This window comes from Nematolebias whitei, chromosome 4, assembly GCF_014905685.2.
Source record: "Nematolebias whitei isolate Nwh7 chromosome 4, NemWhi1, whole genome shotgun sequence".
Classification (NCBI taxonomy): Eukaryota; Metazoa; Chordata; class Actinopteri; order Cyprinodontiformes; family Rivulidae; genus Nematolebias; species Nematolebias whitei.
This window is the reverse complement of record NC_056501.1, coordinates 33597194-33613174: the sequence shown is the minus strand read 5'-3', so window position 1 is coordinate 33613174 and position 15981 is coordinate 33597194. Positions and strand designations below refer to the sequence as shown.

The following is a 15981-nucleotide window of genomic DNA, read 5'->3' as shown; positions in this document are numbered from 1 at the left end:
TTACATAGCGCGCACAGCTGCAATGCGTTTCAAACTCAACAATTGTTTGTGCATTATAGAGATGCATCTGCAGGTCGCCCGTTATCCATCCAGCGCTTGTCACACTGGCTGTGTGAGGCCTTTTCTGAAGCCTACAGAGCATCAGATTTAGGGCCTCCTGTCAACCTCTAAGCACACTCGACCAGGGGTATCGCATCTTCGACTGCTCTGCATAATGGTATGTCAATGCAGGACATTTGCACTGCGGCTGCATGGTCAACACCCTGCTCATTTATTCGCTTTTACCTACGTGATGTAACGGCTCGTTCCATGACACATTCTGTCCTTAGTGCTCTAACAGAATGAATATTGTTGTTCTCATGGAACTCTGTTTAAGCTCACTTCTGTCTGCATGCATTACAGTGTGAGATGTTGTTATCAGTCACAAGTCGTGTTTGTGATTTTGGTTTTATTGTCACTAATCAGTTCATGACTATTGTTCCCAATCAGTTCATTTGATCAATAATCAATTCATGGATATTAATCTGTTTATACTGTTCAGCCATGAACCAGTTGGTTCATGCCCACCCCCCCTCTTTTCAACATCTTCTTCCCGTTGAAAGTTTTCCGGGGCATTCATGCTTTGTCAGAACGCATAGTTACACAACATGCGTCTGTGCATGGCACATAATTACGCGATGCGTAGTTATGCACACGGGGAGCTGAGTGACAAGACGTTTTTTGGGCAAGCTTCCGCTTCTTACTGTGTTCGAATGGACCCAGTGAGGCGAGGACCACATCCGCTTCGCCCTTAACCCATCAGCGACAGCCTTAAAGGGCGAAGCCTATATGACATAGAACGTTGGTTACGTACTGTAACCCCAGATTCTATGAATATAGGCGTAGCCCTTTAAGCGTCGGGCCTCACTGGCTCCTAAATGGCTGAAGAAAAAAGCTATTTTGGGAGCCGATTTCCCGCTCTTAACGTAATTTATACGGACCGGGTGGGGCCCACACAGCAGGTGGGCGTGGACTAAATTTTTTCAGTGCTTATGCTGCGCATAACGGGATAAACCCATCAGCGACAGCCTTAAAGGGCTACGCCTATATTCATAGAATCTGCGGTTACAGTACGTAACCAACGTTTTATTCTGATGCTGTTTTATTATTTTAGCAGGCTTTTTGATTGTTATACTTCTGGTAGAACATTTTCACTTGAGATATACGATTCTGAAGATGGAGGAGATGCTGACCAAAGCTGTCCCATGTTGTCCTGCAGTAGTGGCATAGAATACTGAGGTCAACTCACACATCACAGTTCAGCCACCTGTCATCTCCCACCCCTTAACTCCAGGGGGAATTTTCTCTCATTAATTTGTCCCAGAGGTTTTGAACCTTTGGTACAAAAATTCTAACAAATATGTGACAAGTAATCTGACAAGAGGAAGCAAAATTGCATGAAGAGAGAGTACACCAAAAGAGATGAAGAAATACTTGGGGTTGGATCTGTGCATGACAGTACTAGAACAAACTAAATTTAGACAATTTTTGGACAAAATCTATTTTCCTTGTGCCCTCTGCCTTCATTGTAATATCCAGGACCAGGTTCATCACAGTTTCTAATCTACCAATGAGTGATCCAGCAGAGGATGCACTCAGTTACCAGAAGGAAAAGCACAGGAGAGTCTAATCAAATCCACTATGCAAAATCTCTCTTGGATACCATGAAGAACCACTGCATCTCTGTTTACCATAAAAAACAGTGCATTTCAGTGAACATTTTCCACAAAGGCCAGGACAGCTCTCAAGTTATATATGAAGGCCAAGTGGAGTTTGAACGTCTTTGTGCTGGCTGATGTGAACAGCTACACTGTTGACTTCTCTCTACATAGGGGATTCAACAACAGCATTGGGGTACTGAATTCCTTGTGATGTGGTGGTGTTACTAGTAAAAAAGGACTACCTGGGGTCCTTATACTGTTTATTGTAACAAATTGTACACAAGCCCACACCTCTTTTATTACTTAGACCAGCAGGGATTTATGTATTTCAGGACACATTTGGAAGGAGTTTGATGAGGCCTTGGATAGAGACTCTCGGTCGGCTCTGAGGAGATTCTGGCAAACCATTAGGCGGCTGAGGAGAGGAAAGCAGCACTTTACTAACACTGTGTTCAGTGAAGGTGGGGTGCTATTGACCTCAACCAGTGATATTGTCGGGCGGTGGAAGGAATACTTCTCGGACCTTCTCAATCCTACCAGTATGTCTTCCATGTAGGAAGCTGAGTCTGAGGACTTTAGGGTTGGTCTGTCCATAACTGTGGCTGAGGTCACTGAGGTAGTTAAAAAGCTCCGAGGCGGCAGGGTTCCGGGAGTGGATGAGATTCGCCCTGATTTCCTTAAAGCTATGGATGTCATGGGGCTGTCTTGATTGACACGCCTTTGCAATGTTGCATGAACATCAGAGGCAGTGCCACTGGATTGGCAGACTGGGGTGGTGGTCAGCTCTTTACCATTACTAGAATCCTCAAAGGGTCATGGGAGTTTGTCCATCCAGTCTACATGTGTTTTGTGGACTTGGAGAAGTATTCAACCATGTTCCTCGGGGTACACTGTGGGGCGTGCTCTGTGAGTATGGGATTGGGGGTTCGTTGCTACGGGCTGTTCGGTCCCTATACAAGCGGAGCGAGAGTTTGGTTTGCATTGCTGTTAGTAAGTCGGACCCCTTCAGGGTGGGAGTTGGACTTGACCAGGGATGCCTGTTGTCACCAATTCTGTTCATAACTTTTATGGACAGAGTTTCTCGGTGCAGCCATGGGGTGGAGGTTTTCTGGCCTCAGGATTCCATCTCTGCTCTTTGCAGATGATGTGATCCTGTTAGTGTCATTGTGCCGTGATCTTCAGCTCTCACTGGAGTGGATTGCAGCCGAGTGTGAAGCAGCTGAGATGAGAATTAGCACCTCCAAATCTGAGGCCATGGTCCTGAATAGGAAAAGGTGGATTGCTCTCTTCAAGTCAAGGTCGAGGTTCTGCCTCAAGTGGAGGAGTGCAAGTATCTCGGGGGTTTGTTCACAAATGAGGGAAGAATGGAACGTGAGCTCGACAGACATATTGGTGCAGCGTCTGCAGTATTGCGGACTCTGTACCAACCTGTTGTGGTGAAGGGAAAGCTGAGCTGTTAGGCAAAGCTCTCTGTTTACCGGTCGGTCTACGGTCCTACCCTCAGCTATGGTCACAAGCTCTGGGTAGCGACAGAAAGAATGAGACTGTGGATACAGGTGGTTGAAATGAGTCTCTTTTGCAGGGTAGCTGGACTCTCCCTTAGAGATAGGGTGAGAAGTTCGCTTACCCAGGAGAGACTCAGAGTAGAACTACTGCTCCTTGACATTGAGATGAGCCAGTTGAGGTGGTTCAAGCATCTGGTAAGGATGCTCCCTGGGCATCTCCCTATGGAGGTGCTTCGGGCATGCCCAACTGGGAAGAGACCCTAGGGAAGACTCAGGACATGCTGGAGAGACTATGTCTCTCAGTTGACCTGGGAATGTCTTGGGGTCCCTCCAGAAGAGCTAGTAGAGGTGGCTCTGGAAAGAGATGTCTGAGCTTCCCTGCTCAAGCTGTTGCCCCCATAACCCGACTTCGGAAAAAGTGGAAGATAATGGATGGATGGATGGATGAAGGACATAAATCCGCACAAGGGAGAATTGATGTTTCTGACACCATCTAAAATGTCAGGAATAAAGGGTCACCAAGAGGCTCCACTTGGTGAACAGTGACAGTGACCTTCTGTTTGTAAAGTGGACAGACACAAGAGAGGTCTCTTTCTGTATGAACATATATTCTGTGCACAGTTGTGCTTTGCAGGCAGAAGACAGAAGATAGAAACAATCATGTTTTCTTTTCCCCAGACCAACAGCTGAGGTGGTGTACTATAAGTACATGGACGTAGTGGATACATTTGACCAGATGATAAGAACCAACTCCACCCATAGAAAAATCTAAAGGTGACTTGTCACAGTTTTCCAGCAATTCCTAACACTGCTGTCACAAACCCTTTCCATCCTTTACAAGGAGCCTACATATCAGCCAGCAGTAGGACCCATTCAGAAGAGACAGGAGATGGCAAAGAGCATGTGCACTGTGTGCAAGAGGAGCACTCCATGGTAGTGCAAGGCATGTGGTGTGGAGCTCTCTTTACAGCTGGAAAGGAACTGCTTTAGAAACTACCACAGCTGATATATGCCTGGAAGTTACTTTATAAAAGTAGACAACAAACAAAAAGCCAGGACTGACAGTTTTTGTATTCATGTACAGTATATAGTTCAAATTTTAAACTTTATATTTGAAATTGTTTGCTTATGTCATTTCAGAATTTTTCTTTTTGTTATAAAGTAAAAAAAAAATCTAATTTGATTTTGTTTTTCTTTTAAGCTGTTACTGCGCAGTCAAAAACACAGTAAAACGATCAAAAATGTTGGATGTGGAAATTGTCGGGAATAAGAGACAAAAGCACTCTTTTTTTATTTTACTGTTTTTTATTGAAAATAGTTTTGTTTAACAATAGTAATTATAAGGCTTCATAGTCAACTGCTTTGTGAGCATCAAAATATTGAAAGTAATCATAAAAATAACAAGATATTCATTTACTATTTGGAGACTTTAGAGACTAGATACTTCCTAGGCTTGACTCAACTTGAGCTGACAGTCATTACCTTTGGTTCAGAAACTGGAAAATATTTAAAACTGGTTGGGCTCATGAGCCACCCACACACCCATGTACAATATATAATTGTCCAACTTTTTGGGGCTAGATTTATGCCTTGTAACAAGCCTTAGACAATGCATAGGGGGTGTGATGGTTTGTGAAAAGTTCAGTCATGTTACAATAGCAGTCAATATGTTTGCTAGATTTCTAGATAGATGATAAGCTTTGTGGGTACTTTGCAATGATGTATGACAAAAAGTGGCCATGTGTGGAATTATTGTTGATTGAATCAAATGTTCTCTTCACATATGATCCTCAACTCCAGGTAGATGTAGCATCTCACAGAGCTGTAACTGTTAGGGATGAGTTGGATACACAAAATTGCAAGAAAATGGACAAACTTTCACTTGAAATTACACTGAATGATATATTTGTACGAACTCCCATCAAAACGTTAGCCAAAATTTGCCAGTTCACATATAACAGACGTGACATGTAGCAAAGGGTACAGGTCTAAAGTACAGAGCTCTAAAATGGATGGAGACCAACATGTTTTCTTGGTGAGCTTTTGGAGACAGAAGTGACCTCAAAGGGAATGTTTACACCGGAGTCAATTTTATACCATTAGTGCTTAGTGTATTCTTAGTGTATTGAATGTAGTATATTCTTAGTTCATGACTCGGATCTTATTAATGTTTTTCTTTATAATTTGTGTTTTTGTTGGATGTAACTGGGACCCTATGTTCATAGTTTCGTCCCACTTCATATATCACGTGTGGTGTGTATGACAAATAAATTTCTCTGAGTCTGACTCTGATTACATAAAAATTGAAAATTTCTGGCAAATTATAACATTTGATATCAAGATATTCCTTGATTCTTTGCTTTGGTTTGCATTGTTAGCAAAGGTAAGATGCTGACTTGTCAACCTGGGCATAGCGTTATTTCTTCTACAAATTAGACGTGTGCAGACAGAAATGAAACCATTTAAGTTTGGTTAAAAATATATAGTAAGTACATTTTTGACACCTTCTCTGTGACATGTGGGAAAATTGTATACCCATCACCATTCATCTCACTGTACAAGTACAAGAAGGATGTGATTGCTTTTGGCTCTCTTATGGCCAGAAGACTTGTGCAACTGGAAGGACCCACACCCCCCAGCATTTGAACACTGGATTAGAGAAGGGATGTATCATATCCGTAAAAAAAAAAAAAGATATACCCTGAAGAGTTCTGTTAAAAGATTTTGGGACACTTGGCAGCCTTTTATGTTGCATGTGGAAAACTTGTCAACGCCTGTTTATTATTATTATGCGTGTGTGTGTGTGACTGATCCAGTGTGGGTGGAGAGGGATGGGAGGGTTATTTGTTCTTTGTGTTCTCCTTTTTGTTTGTATGTTTAAAAATCAAAAATCAATCAAAAGACTGGAAGAAAAAAAAAAGATAGTGCGCCCTCCAAACATTTTTTTTCAACAAATGTGCTCACATAGAGGATGAATAAATGCACATTTGGTGATATCATTAGTTGTACACAAAATGTCATCAGGAAAAAAAAGCCTCATTTATGCCAATATTTTTATAAACACTTTTTCTGATGTGTTTGCACCGCCTGTCTACACAGAATATGTGCTCATAAAACATCCATCCATCCATTATCTTTACCCACTTCTTCCTTTTTGGGTCGCCAGTGCCCATGCCTTGCCAACACCGTGCGAGAGGTGGGGACACCCTGGACAGGTCTCCAGTCCATCACAGGGACACATGGAGACAAACGAGGCAAACAACCACTGACTGACTCACTCACACCTAGAGACAATTTAGAGTTACCAATCAGTCTGACATGCATGTTTTTGATCAGTGGGAGGAAACTGGAGTATCAGGAGAAAACCCACGCATGCACAGAGAGAACATGCAAACTTCATCCAGAAAGACCCCCAGATCAGGATTTGAACCGGGGTAACCTGCTCGCTCAGAGGCAGCAGCTCAACCAACTGCTCCACCGTGCTGCCGGCTCAGAAAACAGGCATTCAAAAATAAATAAGGCTTTCAAACTGTCTTTAGATACTTTGTTTCTGATTGATCTTTGAAAGACTCGGGATACAAATGTTTTCAGAAACAATGACAATGATTGTTTAACATACAATCCCTATAACACTTTGTGTCTTTGCAACCCAAATATGTTATCTATTTATTTACTTTTTTATTTATACGTTTATCTCATTTTGATCATAAACTTTGATCATGTACAGATAACTTAGAGTAAATAATATAATTGGTATATTCAGTGACGATTAAATACTAATTTTTATTAGTTTGATATGTTAATGTGTACGTTTTCCGCACCTAGTGGCGATAAACGTAATTTATTCTTTTGTAGGTTACAAGGATCCCTGGTGAGACCACCAACCTTTAAGTTACAATATTCACTAAATATACTCTCAACCCTACGAGCAGCCGAGGGAGCCCTATTGAATGCTTGGACCCTCAGGGGGCGTGGCCAAATTATGCCATGCGTAATTACGTCATCATTCCAGTGATGCATTCAGCTATGGCTCCACAAAGTTTTCCACTTTTGACACACAAAAGCTTGTGACCCCAAATATTTTCATTCCAACTATAAAATCATTTTTATTAACTTGTTAACCACGAGCGTAATGACATCACGGACAACTTTTAACTATTTTACTGTTTTGATTTATGTATGCATGCTGTGTTTATTATTTGTAATAATTAAAACATAAATACATATATGGCGTTAGTAATCATTTGTACATTGAATTTGATTTCTGGAGATTATCTGAGAATCCCCAGTTAGTGTTTCAATCCCATTCCCATCCCAGTGTTGGGAACCACTGCTCTGTAGGACACGGAGAAGTGAAGAAGTGTCAGTGACAGTTATGCACACGATGTAACGCTGAAAAATCTTCATGAAAACAAAATAGTCCAGGTTTGTCACACCATGTTTGAGTCGTAGTGGTTCCTCACGAGTCCTCCCCCACATGCGCACACCCTCTCGTTGTCTCACCCGTACCCCCCTCCAGCTGTCTCCCTCGCTGTCTCTCAGTCACCGCCTCCCCTATGGCAGACTGTCTGACTGCTGATTGGTGCTTCCAGGTGATCTCAGACCTGTTTCCATGCCTCCTGAATATAACTGGATGGCCGAGGTCAAGGAACCCAGCATGGGCAAAAGAGGGAGCCGAGGTACACACACCAACAACACACACACACAAACACACATAGGGGAAAGTACACTCAAACTGTTGCCATGCTTCACTCCATACCCAGCTCAACATCTCAGCTCATCCTCTGGTTATTCATGGTGGTGTGAGTGTGTAGAGATGCAGGTCCTGCCAGGCATGTATCTGATAGAACCATAAATGCTAAATAATTGCATTTGTACACCTGAGCTGGAAACAACGTGACAGACTCAAACCGGTGAGACTTGATTTATTTTCAAGCGAAGATCCTTCGCTCTACCTCAATAAAGTCTATGAATAATAATAAAGCACAGTGCTAATGTATGAAGGGCTGCCAGTGTTTTTCTTTCTCTTTGTCACACTTTTCTTTATATTTGAATGTATGAATATTGGAGCTGTTGAAAAATGTTAACTGCAGCAAAGTAAGTTTCTGTTTTGGACATGGTGAACCACAAGTGCCCTCTTAATCAACGTAATCACAGCAAACAGATTATAACTATTGTATATGTCGCCAGGTTTAATTTTTATCAGAACTTCATGCTCTGAGGCTCCTTTATACTTTTTTTTATTAATCTGTAAGTGTTCATTGTTTCTCTGAACGTCTCCCTTGACTTTAAGATGCTATCGCCTTTCTCTGAGGGTTTTTCTTTTTTGTTATTCGTTTTACTGATCCTTTCCATCCTCTTATGTCCACGCACCCCTACCCCTTTGTCTCCTCCTGTCCTACAGACTCAGACAACTCCCTGCTCCGTTACATTAGCGACGACAAGATTCTGGTGATCGAGGAGGAGCCGGAGGGTTTAAGCAGAGAAAGCCGGCGAGATTCATCCAGACGATCTCGACGCAAGAGCCGCAATCCCAGCAGCCCTAGCTTTCCCATAAGCCCTTCCATGCTGTCGTCCACCCTGCGTCTTGACCAGCCACCAGAACCTCTGCCCGTATGTACACACACTTAAAATTCATTGCTTTTTAACGTAACTCTTCATATTGAAATTATTTTCAAAAGACGGAACAAATGTTTAACTGTGTACCAAAAACATATCTAATATATCATTCTAATATCATCATAGGTATTTTGTAAAAATGTGTACTATCACGAGTGGGTGACACTCAGACGTATCCAACAATAGACAACTGAACCCTTTTTTTATGGAAGCTGCCATTTTGTACTTTTAGACTAAACTCTGTGCACTATGGAGCTGTAAGTCTTGAAAAAAAATATCCCAAGTCTTTGTTTTATTTGTTTATTCTTTCATTATACCAACAACAATGTCTTGTACACGGAGAGGGCACGTCTAATAACTTGTACTGGAACCATCTGAAAGGACAGATTGAGCTTGTTCCAGCTTTAACTTCTGGATTTATGTCACAGCAATCTCATACAGTCTGTACTAGTGACACTTTATTGTTTGATAGACTGTAGCTCATAGATCTGGACAAGAGCAAAGACTAATCCCTGGATGGTTTTGTTCATTGTAGTCTAGCATTGCAATCTTGAATTCTACAAGTTGTTCATCATTCATGTATGTACAGCACCATTTGACTTTAAAAAGTGGTTTTGTTTGTGAAAATAAACATCTAAAATTCAACTTTTCCAAAGAGAGTACATACTGTACATACATGCAAACTCCTACAGTATCAAACTCTACCATAAACAGCCTTCTCCCAGGAAACGGCAGAGAGGTTGTTCATTAATATTTTGACTACATTCATCTGCTCCTCTTCATCATCAGACTGGTGATGTTTCTTTATATGGCACTTTATGAAAGGTCATTATTAAATGCACATTATTTACTTTTCTTATTGTGGCTGCTTATTGTAGGAACACACTGATGTGGAGACACTGCAGGAAAAAATCATGTTCAAAACACAAAATAGTCAAAATGCTAAAATGATTAGAAACTTTTGTCTAATTACTGTATTTTTTGCCATACATGCCGCACCGCCCTATAAGTTGTATCAGTACAAATATGTCGAATAAAGTGGAAAAATCCATAAATATGTTGTTTCGCCGTCTTTGTCGCATCTATTACGCGTCACCACTGACAATCCAGAAATGTGGGCCAATCCTGGAAATGTGGGCTGGTGTTGTGACAAAAATTGATGAGCTGACGAATGGCGGATGTGTGGGGGGGGGGGGGTTGTACGGGAAGACTTTAATAAGAATTCAACACTTAAAATCAGTTATTTATTTGCTCAAAATTATAGTAAAGGTGTGTCTCAGTCGCGGAAGCGGGCACACACAGAGGGACGAGCCGCTGTTCATTTCTTTGAAATTTAACAAGATAAGCACCTAAAACATTTATTTGTTGACTTGAAATTATAGTAAAGGTGTGTCTCAGTCTAACTTTTGCTTAATAAATGCACTTTGACGGTCAAATCAGCTGAATTTTCAAAACCTGATAAGCGGAAATATGAACATGCAGAGGGCGGCTCGGTCCATTTCTTCGACATTTAACAAACTAACCACCTAAAAACAATTATTTTTTAGCTCAACTTCATAGTAAAGGTGTGTCTCAGTTGAACTTTTACTTTATAAATGCACGTTGACAGTCAAATCAGCTGCATTTCTCCGGGGCGGCGCAGCGAAATGAAGTTGATTTGACGGTTGCTGCAGGCAGACAACGGTGGCAGGCTATGGCAATCCGATTGTGTCATTAATAGACACTTTTACCTATTACATGATACAACGGCATGCCATACTACTCGAGTGCCATCTAGTGGCTGAAAATGGTAATGTTCAATTATTTCAGTCAGAATGAATGAAAACAGTCATATCTCAGCCAAATATTGGTTTATAAATATGGGGAAAAATCCATAAATACATCGTTACGGACTATAAGTCGCAGGACATATAAATTATGCAAAAAAAACATGATTTATACTGCAAAAAATATGGTATGTATATATATATGTATATATAATTACATTTCTGTTGTAAAGATATGTTCAGTTTAGACAATTTTTTAATAGACCAGCTTGAGGCTCCAAGACAGGTCATGCTGTTTAAAGTTTGACACACAATGCTGCCTGATGTGTGTGTGTGTGTGGGGGGGGGGGGGGGTATAGGTTAGGTAGAGGAGACAGAGGACAGTGAGAATGATAAGTGTTACTGCACGGCTGCCAGCATGGCGAATGAAGAGAAGGACATTGACATTGAGGTCCTTTGTAGCGTTTATCTTTTCTCACACGCACAAACACCTTAGCCCCCATCCCCTCCACCCTCCGGCATACATACACGACAGACACACACAGAAGTGCATTTGTATGCAGGGTAGACATCTCACAGCTCTTCCTAACTCATCCTAATACCCTCATCTCCTCTGCCATGCCTGAGTCTAAATAAGAGTTTATCCTGAACAAACACTCTCATCTCAACACACACACGCATACAAAAGCTTGTATCCCAATGAGTAGGTGTATGACTCAGCATCAGCTAGACCAATTACAAGCGCGACTGACACGCTGTGTTTTAAACGTGCACACACTGCCTTACACACACATACAGGGCGCTAACAGCTTAGCTCTCACTAGCCCTCTTCAAACCTTCTCAGCTGCGTGTTTCTCATGACGATGACTCATTTCTGTTCGCCAGCTCATGATGAGGTCTTCTCGTCTCCTCTAACGATCTATGTATTCCTTAACAAGCTGCAGATTTCCTGTTTTGTTTTCTTTAAATGATGATATTTCGTCAATAAGTGCAAAAAGACGTTCGACAACTGTATGCCAAAAAAGATTTAAAAGATTTCTTGACCTACAGACATTACGCCCAGCGTTTCTTGAAGGAATGCTTATCACCATGTGCCTTTCATACCAGTTTTAGACCGAGATCTTGTCATGACAAGAATGGCAGCGTTCTTGCTGTTTTGGTCAAGAATCTCAGCTACAACCAGATCATACTGCAGCTCATTATCTGTAAAACTGACCAAGTGAAAGCCAGTTTTGTATTTGCTAATGCAAACTACTGTACCTGTGGCAGTCTCTTCAGTTGAACTGAATCCAAGAGTTAGTCAGGTGTAGATGTACATCCAGTGATTACTATGGGCAGAAACTTGTGCCATCAGAAACTGAATTTGAATTTGCTCTTTTGAAACATCACATCAGTTTCTGATGGTTTCTGATGATTCTAACCCAACAGAAGTCATCTCAGGGCACTGTACAGAAACATTCACAAACATAAAGTCAGTTAATGACGTTATTTATCCAAGGAGCCCTCAGACTGCTTTGAGTCTTCACTTTGCCGCAGTCAGTCTTCGTCTTCTCCTCCAAAACAGTCTTCTGATTTCTGCCCATAGATTACGTTCTGAAAGTTTCATTGAAATCCGTCCAGTGGTTCATGAGTTTTTGGCTAACTTGTGAACAAGGTTTGCTGAAACACTAAGAACCAAATTTATGGGGCCAAATCGGGAGGCTGAGATGGGGTAGAGGTAGAGCAGCTGACCTGAGAGCAAAATATCACGGTTCGACTCCCTGCCATTCCCACATGTCGTGGTGTCCTTGAGCAAGATACCCAATCCCTAATTACTCCCCGAGCAGCTTACATCGCTGCCCACTCTCCACCTGGGTGCATCTGAGGTGTGACGGGTTAAATGCAGAGAACTCATGTCATCATTGTATAGAAACATACAATGATGACAACACATTGCACTTACTTACTTACTAAAACAAAGATCTTGTGAAATATGCTAGCAGTCAGTAGGCCTCTTTATGCTGGGAATTGATCTCAGCTAGTACCACTCCAAATTTAGACCAATAGCTGTTAAATTTACAATTTTTGTGTTTTGTTTTGTGTGTGTGTGTTTTTAAGGCAGTGGTGGCCATCTTGAATTGGGTTGACTAATTTTCATAGTGTTTTGATACCCTACGATTTTCTTTTCCCCAGAATTGTATTTCTCTGGCAAAAGCATTACGTGTGTAAAATTTTCTGAAAGATTAGCTGATAATGATCCCCTGGACACGCTGACTGACTGAGCCTCCTCACTTTCTAATCAGAAACGATCCCAGTCCTTTACCCCGCTCCCTTAAGAGTTCAGTCTTGTTCAGAGAGTTTCATCTGTTTGTATGAAAAGGCTATTTTTAAGTCCTTAGTTGGAGGGAGGGGGTGGGGGAGAGTTTCCATAATGCAAATGTTTAAAAACAGCACAAACAAATTCAGTGGACTCTTCTGAGAGGATTATTTTAAGGGTTTAACAAATGATTAAATTTGTGGTGGTAGAGAATAATTCTTGTAGCACCAGGGCTACTTAAATTATAGTCATCAGGAAATCAAGCCTGTAATCAGCCAAAATCAGACTGCTTGTAATGGAGCCGTTTCTGTTTTCGGCTACTACTGAGTGCAGTGTAAAATGTACATAAACACAGAATAAAAATATTTTTTTCTCCTAATTTATGCTCATTTTGAATATTATGTAGCATGTTTTAAACAAGTTCAGACTGGGGAATGTTTGTTGTTGTCTTACATAACCTACTTCTTTTTCTTTTTTTCAAAACTTATTACACATTTAGGAATGCTTGCTGTAGTTAAGAAAGTGAATTGCTTTTCTTTTTTTACAGTTTAAGTTCTATTTTGCCATATTTTTTGTATTAAACCACAGTAAAGTGTTATCCACAGTGAGGCCTTATCATCCAGACTTTATCACAACAGGGTCAAGCTGATGTAACATGCTCATCATATCATTTGCTAATGTCTTGCCCAATTAGGCAAAACATTGTCTTGGTCGGCAGCACATATTTTTTGAGTATATGCACGCTGTAACATTGTTTACAAATTTGAAAGTTACAATTGATGTAGCACTCCAAATCCAACAGCCATGACAGAGTTTCAGAGGTTTCATTATGTCTAACAAAGTTAAGTCAGGTCTTCAGGAAAGATGCAATTATTTAATTATTGCAATTATATAATTGCAATAAATCACAATTATGCAATGCAATTTATTGCATCCATCCAGAGAACCTGACTTAACTTTGTTAGATTTTTCTACCTCGATTATTGAGCATGCATCAGAACGTTTGATTATGCTTTTGTCATATGCAAATTATTTGTAAAATATTATATTTGAATCATTTTCTGATATAGAGCCTGTTTACCTAAATCAGGGTGTCACATAATTTATCTCCTCATTTTTACGGCAAGCTTCTTTCATGTTTGCTTAACAGGACGAGTGATTCCAGTTAAAACTGGTTTTCTTTTGTCTCTAAAAGCCTCAGAATAATTGTCTCATGCTTGGTGGACTTCACAGATCTTCAGGGGGTATTGCATTCGTTCCAAAACACAAAGCAAAACACAACCAACAAATATCAACAACAAAACACAAAGCTTGTCTTCTAACAGAAATTAATAGCAGCCAGTAAAAAATAAAATTTTATTTGTCACCAATTAAATGGTTAAGTGAGGTCATTAGAATGGCTCTGCCTGGGTTTGCCATGGCTCTGGTTGAGTCTTGGGAACACTATAATATTTGGCTTTCTCGATTAGAATAAGTACTAAAACGTTTCTAGCACAAAGTTCCTAGCAGCCTGCCCTTTTGTCTAATGCATGGGTAACTTGTCACTTTGTCTCCCTGTTTGATAAAACGTTGCTCTTTTTTTGTGCTCCTCAGATAAATAATGTTATTAACTTACTTTGTACTTTTTATGTATATGTATGTTTTTGTGCAGTGCCCTGAGATGACTTCTGTTGAGACATCGCACTACCTAAATGAACTGAACTGAATTGAATTATGTGGGCCAGTTCAATTTTTGATTCAGACTCTAGTTTGGCCCAGCTACTTACCAAACATCAATATGTCCCTGACTGTCTGCATCCTAAAGTGTGAGGTTCTGGTGTTTGGTGGTGGCGTAGCATGAAGTGGATCAGTCTGTGGCACTGCTCAGGTGTTATGAGCCCAGGTTGCTCTGATAGTGACCTTCAGCTCTTCTGAATTGTTGGGGCTGGTGTATCACATCTTCCTCTTCACAATTCCCCATAGATTTTATATTGGTTTAAGGTCAGGTGAGTTTGCTGACTAATTAAGAACAGGGATACCATGGTCCTTAAACCAGGTACTGGTAGCTTTGGCACTGTGTGCAGGTGCCAAGTCCTGTTGGTAAATGAAATCTGCATCTCCATAAAGTTGGTCAGCAGCAGGAAGCATGAAGTGCTCTAAAACTTCCTGGTAGACGGCTGCGTTGAGCTTGGACCACAGTGGACCAAGACCAGCAGATGACATGGCACCTCATACCGTCAGTGACTGTGGAAACTTGACACTGGACCTCAAGCAACGTGGATTCTGTGCCTCTCCTCTCTTCCTCCAGGCTCTGTGACCTTGATTTCCAAAGGAAATGCAAAATTTACTTTCATCAGAGAACATAATCTTGGACCACTCAGCAGCAGTCCCAGGCGAGACGCTTCTGACGCTGTCTCTTGTTCCTGAGTGGCTTGGCACAAGGAATGCGACAGCTGAAACTCGTGTCTTGCATACGTCTGCGCGTGGTGGTTTTTGAAGCACTGCTGCAGTCCACTTTTTGTGAATCTCCCCCACATTTTGGAATGGGTTTTGTTTCACCATCCTCTCCAGGTGCAGTTATCTCTATTGCTTGTACTCTTTTTTCATTCTACCACATCGTTTCCTTCCCTTCACCTCTCTATTAATGTGCTTGGACACAGAGCTCTGTGAACAGCCAGCCTCTTTAGCAATGACCTTCTGTGTCTTGTCCTCCTTGTGCAAGGTGTCAGTGGCCGTCTTTTGGACAACTGTCAAGTCAGCAGTCTTCCCCATGTTTGTGTAGCCTACAGAACTAGACTGAGACCATTTAAAGACCTTTGCAGGAGTTTTGAGTTAATTATCTGATTAGAGTGTGGCACCAGGTGTCTTCAATATTGAACCTTTTCACAACATTCTAATTTTCTGAAATACTGAATTTGGGGTTTTCATTAGTTGTCAGTTATAATCATCAACATTAAAAGACAAACATTTGAAATATATCAGTCTGTGTGTAATGAATGAATATAATATACAAGTTTCATTTTTTGAATGGAATTACTGAAATAAATCAACGTTTCCATGATATTCCAATTTTATGACCAGCACCTGTAGATGTTCACTAAATAAAAGATAACATT

At 41.0% G+C, this 15981-nt stretch overlaps 1 protein-coding gene across 1 annotated transcript in view; it reads left to right on the top strand.

The window, feature by feature from the left end:
- si:ch211-26b3.4 (connector enhancer of kinase suppressor of ras 2) overlaps positions 1-15981 on the top strand; it is a 176122-nt gene that overhangs the window by 137814 nt on the left and 22327 nt on the right. Inside the window, exons 12-13 of the mRNA XM_037675402.1 lie at positions 7798-7884; positions 8610-8818. Of these exons, the coding sequence (XP_037531330.1) occupies positions 7798-7884; positions 8610-8818 (296 nt within the window). The remainder of the gene's footprint in view (positions 1-7797; positions 7885-8609; positions 8819-15981) is intronic.